Genomic DNA, 13,142 nt, shown 5'->3' with positions numbered 1-13,142 from the left:
GGCCGGGGGGGGGGGGGGGATTGTCTGTGCGTGTACTCTCGTGTGTGGGCGGTGGTGGCGGCAGGGGGGGGGGCTGGGGAGGTGTAGTGTGTGTCTGTATGTGTGCGCTCGTGTCTGCCTGCGTGTGCATGTGTTGTGAACAGCCTGCTCTGTGTGTGTGTGTGTGTGTAGGTGCGGCGGCGGCGGCGAAGGGGGGGGGAGGGAGGAGGTGTGGCTGTGACTGTGATGTGCGCGGCTGTGATGTGCACATGCGTGAGTGTGCGCGTGCACGCAGCTGAATCCAGACGAGAAAAAACTCGTGACAGTTTCGTGTCCTTCATTCCCCCGTGTCAGGCAGCTAAAGAGGCTCCAGCTGGACGCATCCTTCGGATGCAGTACCAGCGAGCCCTAAAAAACGGGGTTCTTACACTCATTGCTAAAAGAGCCAATATTGATGTCCTACAAAGTAATGCCGATACTAAAGGCAGATGGGTCTCTGGTAAATTGTCAAAAGATGGTGGGGAGTTTTATGTTACCAACGTTTATGCACCCAATAAAGATGACCAAAACTTCTGGAAGGAACTCTGCACCCACATTGACACGATACCGGACACTGAAACACATATTTTGGGGGGTGACTTGAATCTCCCTATGGACAATACACTTGACAGGGATTCACGTTGTCCTTTCCGATCAACCAACTCACATGAGGCACGCCTCAATCTGTGTAAGCATGACTCCATCTCCAAGCCAGCCATTCCATTCAACATGGCCTTGCTCAATTGTCGTTCCCTGCCCAACCAGGCCTATGAAATCTATACGCTCCTTCAAGATGGGCACCTTGAGGTCTTGTTCCTTACGGAAACTTGGCTTACACCGGACTCCAACTATGACCTTGTGCGAGCCCTGCCCCCTGGCTATCTGATACAACGACTGGACAGACCTTCAGGGAAGGGAGGAGGAATCGCTGTAATATACAAAGATCATTTGTCCTGTCGACTCACCGACAGTCCGATTTCAAACTGCAAAAATGTCCTGTTTTTTATTCAAATTTACCCCCTGAAATCTTTAGCAGGCCTTCTTATTTATCGCCCTCTGGGCCGCCCAGTGCAATTCTGCAACTCCCTCCTAGAATCCTCATTCGCCCTGGCAAGTGCCCCTCCTAATTTTACCATCCTAGGAGACCTAAACTTGCATTTTGACAATCCCAGTGTTAAAGAGGCATCTGAGCTGCAACTTGGCCTCGCAGCATTTCAACTCCATTCGCTTAATGACCAGCCAACTCACATCAAGGGCCATCTCCTCGACCCCCTCTTTTCCAACATTCCTGACCTGAAGGTGCAAAACCCCGTCCCTCTTCCCTGGACAGACCATGCCCTAATTTCTTTTAGTTGGCATATAGTGGTGTCCTATCAGCCCAAACCATCTCCTACTATTCTTGAACGCCGCTGGTCGAAATTGGCCTCAGATGACTGGAGGCAGCTTCTGGAAGACTCCCTTCCACCTCACGATCCCTGTACCCAGGTAGCAGATTCCAAGTTTCATGCTTGGATTGAGGATTCACTCGACACAATCCTCCCTAAGATATCGGGCCAAACTCAGGGTGGGAAGTCTAAGGCCCCCTGGTTCAACAATGACCTCCGCCTGCTAAAAAAACTTTGCAAAAAAATGAAAGAGCTTGGAGGAAAGGAATTTGCCCCCAAAAAAAGAGAGAATATAATCAGTCAATACTAGTTTATAAAAAGGTGCTTAAAACAACTAAAGCTGTTTTTTTGGGGGATAAAATCAGAACCTCTTCCTGTTCATCCAAGGAAATCTTTCGCATTGTAAAGAAGCTTTTAAAAACTCCAGACCCTCTCGCCCCTGCAGACCCTATCGGCGACCGATGTAATGACTTCGCTGAATTTTTTAATGCTAAAATCCAAACCATCCTAAAAACTCTCCCTTCCCATACAGGACAAATTCCGGCAGAATCCTTGCCTAGTACACAGCATCAAAACGTCCCCTGTTTAAACTCTTTTACCCCTACTACAGCTGAGATTCTTCTACCCATTTTTCTTTCCATCAAAAGTGGCTCCCCACTTGACACAGCACCTCCTCACATCTTAAAGTTAGTTGCCCCTACCATTTTGCCCCCGCTGGTCAAACTCGTCAACACCTCTTTACTACAAGGCATTGTGCCATCTGGTTGTAAAAGGGCCATAGTGAAACCCCTCCTAAAAAAAAACATCTTGACCCAGCTGAATTGGGGAATTACCGCCCTATTTCGTTACTACCCATAGTCAGTAAAATGGCTGAAAAACTCGTTAACCAGCAGCTCTCCACCTACTTGGAAACCAATGGACTTCTGTATCCGTCCAGGACGGGTTTACGCCCAGGTCAGGGTACGGAGACAGCCATGATTGCGGTTCTGGAGGAGGCTAGAAAGATCCTTGATTCAGGAGGATCAGTGGCAGTGATCCTCCTGGATCTGATCGCAGCCTTTGACACAGTGAATTTTATCACTCTGACTCACCGACTCAGGGAACTGGGAATTTCAGGGTCTGCACTGGCCTGGCTGAAATCTTTCCTCCATGACCGCTCCTTCCAAATCATCGAGGGAACCTCCAAATCCCGTGCTACCCCTGTGCATTGTGGGGTGCCTCAGGGCTCGTCTCTGAGTCCTTCCCTTTTTAATGTTTATATGTCCCCATTGGAGAAAATAGTTACCCCCCACGGGGTCAAACTTGTGACGAACGCAGATGATACACAGCTTGTTGTCTCTCTCAGCCAGCTTAATCATCCCCCTGACAATCTCCACTCTTGCCTCCAAGATATCTCACATTGGATGGATCGCTTCCATCTTAAACTTAACAGCGATAAAACAGAGGTACTGCTATTGGGTAACCAATCTTTCTCTATCCCAAATGGACTCCTACTCATGGAGAATGCCGCCAGGGATCTCGGTGGACCAGGAATGTTGGGAAGACCTCATAGCATGGTTGGGGCATATTTGAGGGTCACCTGGGGGAATTTGTGGGAGGCACTGAAGGTGGTGGTTGTTGGAGTAAGCCTAGGGAAGTTACATAGAGTTAAGCACCATTTATAGAAGGACCTGACCAGATAGGAACGTCTACTAGGAGATTTACAGCGGAGGGAGTCAGGAGGAGAGGACGTGGGATGGAGCGCACAGAGGCACGAAGGTCCCTGGGTGAGAGATTGGACGGATTAGATAGGTTGACATAACAAGACTACATACAGGCCGCTCCCACACAGGGAAGGCAATAAGCCAAGCAACTTGCTCGTCGGGAGTCCACTGTCCAAATCAGAAAAACAGCAGTCTCTCCAGTAATGTTACTACGGCAATCGTGTGGGGGAAAGGCTACAACACAGACTGCAATTAATCACACATGTAGGGTACATTTAGGTGAGATATACAGGAGTGTTACTTTGTCTGTTCCATAGGACACGGCATCCTTTCTGGGCAGGACAGAGCTCTCGGGGGATTAGATGACGATCGGCTGCTGAACACGCCGTTTTCGGTTTGTTATCGAGTGGATATTCCCAAACATTGAATTTGTTTATCCTATATTTAAAAGAAATCGGCATCAATCTCCTGTGAAAGCACGTACCATCCGGTACTATAGCACATTTATTTTCTCAGTACCGGCGCGTGTCATTACGCTAGCCATGTAAACTTTAGGCAATTGATTTTGGGCTTATACAGCCAGTTGTCATATTTAGGCATTTATTTCAGGCGCGCAACACCCATTGGGCTCACCGGGCTTCAGCTCCCCCGTCGTCTCCTCTGCCCGGGCTAAGATGACACGCACTGAAATGGTGCAGGAAGGCTGCCCACCCGATCCGAGAATGTGATTGTTTTAATGATTTCTGAGAGGCCCAGCAGCCCGAGCCAGACAGCGAGCCTCTGAAGTTTCAGCGAGTGAACCGACCCCCCGGCCCTGACCTCTTGTGTTTCCATTAGAGTGGCGCAGAAGTGAAATCCTTGCCTGAAGGCAGGGATTTCACCTAAGCACTTGATGGGTTGTGAGCATGGGGTGTGAAGATGTGCACAGCAGGGGGGAGGCATGGCCAGTTAAGGTGATGCTTTTCCTTTGTAAAGGAATTTCTGCTGGCATCTTAGCACAGGGTGTGCTGTCTGTGCACTTGTATAGATGTGTATTCCATACAAGTGCACAGACAGCAAACCCTGGGCTATGGCGCCAGCAGGAATTAATTTACAAAGGAAAAGCTTCACCTGCACTGGCCATCCCTTTCCCCCTGCTGTCTGTGCATTTGACCCACATTGATCTACACAGTGAGACCTTCGGGAGGGGCTGGATGCCAGGACACAGTGCTGCTGATCAGCCAGACTCCACAGTATAGTATCAGAAGAGCAGGCAGCAGTTTTTTGTGTAAGTTCCAGTAACTTTAATGCATTTTTCAGCACAGCATTACCTACTGCCTGCATATCTAGGTTACTGTGAATGTTGTTCTTGACTTACATACATAGAAACGTCAAAGAGGACAGTCCCCTCCAAATATGCAAATGTAGTGTAAGTTTGTAGTGTTTATTTTTTTTTGGGGTGCTAGTGGGTAATTTTAGAGTTCAGGGTGGGTGTGGGTTTTAGGGTGCCAGTGAGTAATTTTATGGTTCAGGTGGGTTACGGATTGGGGTGCCAGGGGGTAATTTTAGGGTTCAGGGTAGGTATGGGTTTTGGGGTGCCAGGGGTAATTTTAGGGTTCAGGGCAGGTGTGGGTTTTGGGGTGTCAGGGGGCAATTTTAGGGTTCAGGGTGGGTATGGGTTATGGGGTGCCAGGGGGGGAATTTATGGTTCAGGGTGGGTATGGGTTTTGGGGTGCCAGGGTAATTTTAGGGTTTAGGGCAGGTGTGGGTTTTCGGATGTCAGGGGGCTATTTTAGGGTTCAGGGTGGGTATGGGTTGCCAGGGGACATTTTAGGGTTCAGCATGGGTATGTGTTTTGGTGTGCCAGGGGTAATTTTAGGTTTCAGGGCAGGTGTGGGTTTTGGGGTGTCAGGGGGCAATTTTAGGGTTCAGGGTGGGTATGGGTTATGGGGTGCCAGCGGGGAATTTATGGTTCAGGGTGGGTATGGGTTATGGGGTGCCGGGGGGAATTTATGGTTCAGCATGGGTATGGGGTTTGGGGTGCCAGGGGTAATTTTAAGGTACAGGGTAGGTGTGGGTTTTGGGGTGCCATGGGATTAATTTTAGGGTTCAGCGTGGGTATGTGTTTTATAGTGCCAGGGGTAATTTTAGGGTTTAGGGCAGGTGTGGGTTTGGGATGTCAGGGGGCTATTTTAGGGTTCATGGTGGGTATGGGTTATGGGGTGCCAGATGGGAATTTATGGTTAAGCATGGGTATGGGTATGGGTTTTGGGGTGCCTGGGATAATTTTAAGGTTCAGGGTGGGTTTGGGTTTTGGGGGGCAGGGGGGAATTTATGGTTCAGCATGGGTATGGTTTCTGGGGTGCCAGGGGTAATTTAAGGTTCAGGGCGGGTATGGGTTTTGGGGCCCCAGGGGGGTGATTTTAGGGTTCAGGGTGGTATTGGGTTTTGGGGTGCCAGGGGGTAATTTTAGGGTGTGGGGTGGGTATGGGTTTTGGGGTGCCGGGGAGGGATAATTTTAGGGATAGGATGGGTATGGGTTTTGGGGTGCCAGGGGTAACTATAGATTTCAGGGAAGGTATGGGTTTTAGGGTGTGAGGGGGTTCATTTTAGGGTTCAGCGTGGGTATGTGTTTTGGTGTGCCAGGGGTAATTTTAAGATTTGGGGTGAGTATGGGTTTTGGGGGCAATGCATCAAGCTAACAAAAATGGGTGCTTTAATTGTTGTCCAATTTCAAATGCAGAATTCACGACATTTTTTTCTCAGCTTGACCTGAGCATTAACCGATCCTGATTATCTGCCATTTTAGCTCCGCCCCATTGATTTACATTAGCCACGCCCCTTCATCTGCCATGTTAGTCCCCCCCGAAATTAAGACCTAGTTGCGCCCCTGATTTATTTCATCATTGATGTTCCGCTCCAGAGACCCTCTCTGCTGTCCATATTCGGATACTATGAAGGTGTCATGTGTGGCATATCCAGACGAAGGCACTTCCGTGCCGAAAAGCGCTTAGAAAGGAATTCAGTTCTCAGCCACTGATTGTCATTTGACTGTATCATACTTTATGTAGACAGACCAGTTTCTGAATGACATATGTATCAAATATGAGAAAACACGAGATATTGTCAGTAGATACGAATTTTTCTGTCGTCGTTCTTAGTATGCCTATGTCTTCATTGTATAGAATGATTTTATAGTGAATGCAGTTATGACTGAAGTATTAATGAGAATTTTTACTATTAATATATTATTGGATTACTTCAATAAAACAACATCAGTACCTGTTTATAATATGGCGTTCTTGTCCCTACATGTTCAGTCGTGTTATATTGTTGTTTTTTTAAATATATTTGAGTTGCCCAAGGTGTTTGCATTTTCACTTAGTGCTCACGGGGTGCCAGGATCTTTCAGGAAGAGCTGGAGGCGGACATCACTTTGGAGGAATTGAGGGGCTCCCGGCAGGGATGGTTTCTCAATAGATTTCTACCAATGATTGTGGCCCCTACTAGTGGAGAAGCTGTTAGAGGTCTTTGAAGAGGTGCGAGTACGGGGTGAACTGCCCCTCTCGACGAGAGGGCCTTGTATGCATGATGCTGAAAGCAGGAGTAGACCCATGACTTCTGCAGGGTCATTTAAAAAATCAGAACATTCAGCAAAAGACGTGTGTTAATAAATAACTATTTTCTACAGTATTTAAAACCTTCAGTTATGAAAAAACGATCTACTTTGTTTTTAAAATGCCTTTCTGCCAAAACTAGAACCTGAAACCAAGAGTCCAGATGAATGTGCCTGACCTGCAGAGGGGCTAGTATTGGAGACCAGAAGCATGTATTAAAACTAGACATGTCAGGCCTAGCACCAAACCCACTTGTCTTTCATCTTATATAGGGGCCGGAATAAAGTTAATGTAGCGCATCCTCATACACTTTTAATAGGCCCAAATAGCGGCACCATAAGACAACACATAAAATATATGTAAACACAGCCCATAATACTCTGGAGCATCTGGACACAGGAATACGAGAAAAGTGCAATTACACATGCACATAAAACGTTAGCCAACTGACTGGCAGAGCCACAATAGGCTTAATATGCAAAAGAACACAGGTTGTCTCCAGGCAGTGTTGGATTTTAGAAACCTATGATGAAGTATGACACACTATGTGGGCTGTTACATAAGCGCAGTACATAGCATACGGACATGATGCAGAACCATATGAGATATCTAACACACATTTCTTTCAGAGACAGGAAATATGGAAAATGTTTCACTGTACCCCTTGAAACATGGATTTTGTCATCATAATATAAGCCTCTAAACCACTCTGCAGAGCTTTCCCATTGTCAAAACTGCTACAATTATTAAGAATAAAATTATGCAGCAATCTTACTGTAATTATGGAGCAAAATTGCAAGTTATGCCGCACCTTCTCTGGCAGTATTAATATCTATTTGAGCTAGAAACAAAAAATGTTTGTGAAACATGCCCATTATGTGGCAAATACGGTAAATAGATTATGCAGTAAACAATCTATAGAATTACATAAATCCACTGGCTATCACCACTGCCCATAGTTTTATCAACTAATTATTTGTGAAAGACAAACACAACCTAAACATTCTAATATCAATCAGTGCCCACTGTTAGCTGCACTCTTAAGACAACAGCCTTTCAAGCTAACTGCCCCAAAGTAAACATGTAATAAAAAATATATCTAATGGGTAATCTAGCTAATATATAATATGCTTCCGAATTGCCATGGTGAGGTTCTGGTAACATTTACAAACCACTTGGTCTTCAGTTACATGGTTTACGATGTCACCAGAGCCATCAATGGCAATTTTGTTCCTACTTTGGGAGAGAGCATTGGACTTGATATATATATATATATATATACACACACACATATATACAAACTGTCCCCTTTACCCACTGACCCCACCAGCACTCCTAACCTAGACACTAATTCATCCAAATGGTCCTCCATATGCACTGCAAATGCCTTTCCTATGATCTTTACAAGCTCTTCCATGGTGATGCTATACAAATAACCAAAATGATAATCATTTTTATCATTGTCTTGTATCACCAACTCCATTTTGGCTTGCACATTCTTCCCCATTCTTCGTGTCACCGGCCACCTTGAAGTGACCAAAGGAAAGGCACAGTTATTATGCTAAATAAGGAACTTAAATATAAAATGTGTATTTTGGTACCACACAAACAGAGGTCGTGCTAAAACCTAGAATTTACAAGGCTAATGTCAAACTTCCTAAACATAGACAACATGCATTATAAATGGTGCGTTTTGAGTCAGTTGGTAGACCAAATTAAAAAGGAAACTTTTTTTTTCATGTAACATAAAAATACTTTGACAATATTGTAGTCCATGTAAGGAAACACAGGCCATTGGTTGTGTGGCCTGCATAAGTAATGGGTCCTCATTTGCCCTCCAATGAGAAACAAACACCCTATTGTAGTGCTTGATTCTCTCAGGGTAGGGGAGCAGAGTAGTCCAAAACCTACTAAAGGAGGTGGTGTGGGCTAGTAATCACAATTCACTAGCACACAGTAATAACAGTCAATAAATTAGTATACAGTCTGCTCTTTTTCTTTTGAAAAAGGAAATGGTACATTTATTACACATAAACTACCCTATACTATGCAGTAATGTATAAATATACATGAGGCTGTTAGAAATACAATTTGATGACATTGTGTAATCACCTCTGATCCATTAAAGGGGTCAATATCAACAAACTACATGTCAAAAACCATCATGTTAGAAGTAAATGCGATCATCCATCATAAGCATGTGTAAATGTAGATATTGTTGTTAATAAAGCATACACCTTTTGATCATTCATTTTTGTCAACATTATTCTTTCAATAAAACATTTTAAAATGATCTTCATATGTGCCCGTGTGTTTTTTATATACTTTCAGCATTGAAATAACAATTATAAAAATAGCCCCTAGGGGGCATTACATTTTGACCACAAACCCCATGTAACCATCAACTTTGTCCCTAGAGGATGCTGTAAAAAATCTTTCTAGACACCTTTAAGCCACAGTAGCCATAGCCATAAACTTCACCCCTAGAGGGTGCTGCACTTTCAGCTGAAGAGTATATGCTCCAACCTTGGGAGTGCTTGAGAATTCAGGAAAATCTTGGGCTGGTCATCCTTTTTACGTCCCACAAAACTTAGTGTTGAAACCTTTTATTGAAATCTCTGTGGGGCCATGGGGAGAGCTGTGATGCCTCTGCAGCTCCCCTTCTTTCTTTTTTGTTTCCTTGGTGGAGGCCTGCCGTTCTGGCACCACCACGATGGAAGAAAATGGGCTCAATGGTAAAGCCCTGCAAGACATTATGGGGCGCCCCTTGGGAGCAGTGAATGATCAATGAGCGGCTCTCCCGCTGCACCAGGGAGAGCTGCTGCCTTTCTTTTTCTTGATATTCAGCCAGGCAGCATCGCTCCGCACAACCTTTCCCTTTTCTTTGGGGTGGCCGGTCCCACTCGGGCACCCAAGCACTGGCATGTTGGGGGGCTGTCCAGGGAGCCCACTACTGACTGTCACCACTGGCTCCAAGCGCTCACAGCACACCTTCGTGCTGCCGCAGGAGCGGGCAGGTTTCTTCAGCCCTGCGCGCTGGCAGGAAATGTAATTAACTTATCACAGCAAGGTGACAAAAGGCCTGGACTCTGATCCTGAGCTGAGCCAGTAAAATAGGACATTCCTGGATGACCCATAAACTGCACAGATATCTTTATGGGACTTGTAGAACTGATTTTGAACACAGGTTATGCCCTAATTCAGTATGTCTCTGTAGGCCAAAGTAAAGCGAAGCTGCACTCTAAGGTAGTCTTCCCCATAGGTGTTTAAAGGAGTGTCATTGCAGACAAGACAGTAAACCACATTAACTTCCCTGTGAGTGTACACTAACATTAGGTCAATACCCAATCCTGCAGAGTCCCCTCTGCATAGGATACATGTGCTCGGGTACCGGGCATGGCAGAGTCTCATACGTGCAGCCCTCACACTTATGCACACATGTCCACACGTGTAACCAGCCAAGTGCCCCTTACCCTTGCTGCGTCGAAGCAGCCTCATCTTAAATGGCAGACACTGGCAAGAAAAACGAGCAGTCCATTCACCATGAGTTTACCGTGGGTGAGTCTCTGGTTGTGGGGCTCACCCACAGTAAAAATGCCAAAACCAGGTGATCAAAAAGCAAAAAATGAGGGCGGATTTGAGGGGCAGAACCAATTTCCTTACAGTCCAGTAATGCCAAGTCAGAGCCCTGGTGAATTTACAATTGATTGACTTGATATCAAGTTTATCATTCGAAGAAACCCCTCTCTCCAAGAGTTCAGGAAAGAACTAAAGGGGTCATTAGGATGGCAGGCGGATCCTTTCAGGGATTGGGACCGCCCGCCATTGGTGCGGGGGTCCCGTTGCAGACATTAAGATGCGCCCGCCACACTGGAGGGCGCATCCTCCATGCCTGACATTGCGGAGGGCGATGCTCTCAGCACTGCCCGCCGTAATGCCAGGAAGGCATGTCGTGCACTTCCACGCACAACGTGGCAGGCACCGCGTGGTGCCTGCCATGTTGTGCATGGAACTGCAGGGGGGTACCATATGTAACCCCCATGTGCACTCCCCACCCCCCAGAATCCCTGGGGCCCAGTTACGGGCCCCGAATGGCAAACACTGCATGCCTCGTGGAATTTTCTGTTGCATAATTATGTAAAATTACTGGACAATTATGCATAATTACGTGAAATGTATCTCTCACTCAATAAATTACCCGAACAGTCCATTTGGGTATCAATTCAACTCAGAAATGTAATTTTAAGTTGATTTTCAGTCGCTCAACTTCAAAAAATTGCTACTGACGTTTGAATTTGTAGTGTTGCACTCAAAAGCCCAAACGGTCTGGCAGGGAAAAAAATCTACCAGAAATGTTTGTTGGTTGCCCATGTTAAAGGAACTACTGCTCCCATTCAAAACATAGCCACTAATGTTTGGATTTGTAGTTTTGCGTTCATAAACTCGCCCAACGGTCCACTCAAGAAAAAAAAAAATCTATCTCAAATGTAGCTCGAATTCAAAAATTACATGAAAGGTAGATCCTAAATTAACTTTTATTCCTGAAACTACAATATGTGGCGCAATTTCGTAATCTCTGTAATTTTGCATAACTTTGTTACATGAAATTAAAAAAAGTAATCTATTACGCTGGTGTGATTAAATTCACCCAGGTGTAGTTGATTACTGTTTTTAAGAAGCAAAGTGGTCCTAACAGTGAAACCTCCAGACAGTTTTAATGTGCATCAAAATGACAAAATACAACAACAATAATACTACTACAAAATGTGTTGCACTATGACTATGCTACATAATTTGCCTCCTCTTGTCGCCTAATTTACTAAACCCTTCTGTATAATTTGATCCTTCAATGTCGCATAATTTCAGTAGTCGCATAATCTCAATGTCGCATAATCTCAGAGTCGAAACCAATTTAAATCGCGCTTCTGTGGGTCATCTGTGCCTTTCTTTATGAGTCATTGCGTGTAAAGAGGAACAGCAAGACCTTACCCCCTCTCAACAACACATCCAAAACACAATCATCTTTTAATTACAGTTATTATTCTAATAATAATGTCACATTTTGCCTATTATTAAGCACTTTCAAAATATTTTCTTTTCAATATACTATAAACGGATGAAGTTCATTTGAAACGTTTCACTCTGAATTTCTAGCATCGTAAAACGCAACATCTTTATGGATGAAAAATCCCTTTTGGGAAAATATTATACACGTTAGTACCATATTAAAGGTTTTAATGACTCACCCTCTGCCATGATTATAGTCCTGCGGTGACTTCACAGAAGACAGCTCAGGAGCCCAGAGGCAGCAGGTCTACCACAAAAAAAGACTGTTTCTGCCAGTGACCTAGCTTCCAAATATGAATTCTTTTTCAATAAAAAAAATAAGTTAAGTACTAAAAATAAAACACTGGCGTTGAATACCTTAAAATACAATGCACGTCAGACCTGCTTGTACGGTAAAAAGGTGCGAAGTATTGTTTGCTATTCCAAGTTCAATAAGGTGCAGTGGTATTGTGCCCCGTTAGACGCCGTACAGTGCAGCAGAGTAGTGCAAAAGTATACAGTCCACTTCTGACAAATAAAGTGCAGTTATGCCAGTGGTGTCGGGTACACTCGAATGTTAAGCGTCGTGAAGTGTGATGTGTTGTAATTGTAAGGTATCCGAGGAACTGTCCGGCTGTATCAGTGAAGTGACGTGAAATGAGCAGTGCAGTATAGGTGCGTTGAGCAGTGCTAGCCTATCACTCCATGAATCGCCACCCGGGTCCTGCTGAAACTGCGGCTGTACCTATTGTGAGATCTACCCCGCGGTCTCATTCACATAGCCACTAATAAACCGAATAGACACCCAAATATATAGAGCTGCTGGGCACTTTAAGAAACATGCGTCTCTGATGTCACCGTCGCTCTTTTCAACAGCCCCGCCTTAGTGGCCCTTAGCCACGCCTTTCAGCTCTATGATTGGTGTCCCGTTAATCTCGTGCTCAGTTTATCATTCCCTCCCCGTTGGATACAATCAGAATCAGTGAGGGGCGGGGTTAATGGGGAGAACTTCTGACTGGCTGGTTTGCAGAAATGTGCGGCGGATGGTAATAACGCGTGATGTTTTTTCGTAGTGCGGTGGCCTCAATCGAGTCAGATAGGACCGCGTCAGCTTTGCACTCTATGCTACACGTAGAGAAAAGAGGAGTAAACAACACCGTAGACAACTTGACTGTTGAAATGTAAATTACATCGCATTCCGTAATGCGAAGGGGGCATTAACTCCCAAGCGAAGATGGCCGACACATAACCATTTTGGTTTGGGATTACACATGTCGTCGTTCAGTTTTTTTCGTAGTCGAGCTGTGCTTCTAATGGAAATAGTTTAATCGGTGGAATTTCCTCGTTGGAAGGCACCTATAGCAGAGTATTCATGGGAGGAGGAGTCGCTTACT

The 13,142-nt window shown here is 45.2% G+C and overlaps 1 protein-coding gene across 2 annotated transcripts in view; it reads right to left on the bottom strand.

Moving 5' to 3' along the window:
* LOC147692277 (uncharacterized) overlaps window positions 1–12,619 on the bottom strand; it is a 312,790-nt gene extending 300,171 nt beyond the window's left edge. The window contains exon 1 of one of the 2 annotated variants that reach the window (XM_086938541.1): window positions 11,949–12,619. In XM_086938541.1, the coding sequence (XP_086794667.1) occupies window positions 11,949–11,958 (10 nt within the window). In that variant the 5' untranslated portion in view covers window positions 11,959–12,619. The remainder of the gene's footprint in view (window positions 1–11,948) is intronic. The other variant, XM_086938542.1, reaches the window with a different exon arrangement.
* Between the last annotated feature and the right edge of the window lie 523 nt (window positions 12,620–13,142).

The sequence above is a fragment of the Lissotriton vulgaris genome, chromosome 9, assembly GCF_964263255.1.
Source record: "Lissotriton vulgaris chromosome 9, aLisVul1.2, whole genome shotgun sequence".
NCBI classification, from domain to species: domain Eukaryota; kingdom Metazoa; phylum Chordata; class Amphibia; order Caudata; family Salamandridae; genus Lissotriton; species Lissotriton vulgaris.
Note: the sequence above shows the minus strand (reverse complement) of the source record. Positions and strands in the feature narration are given on the sequence as shown.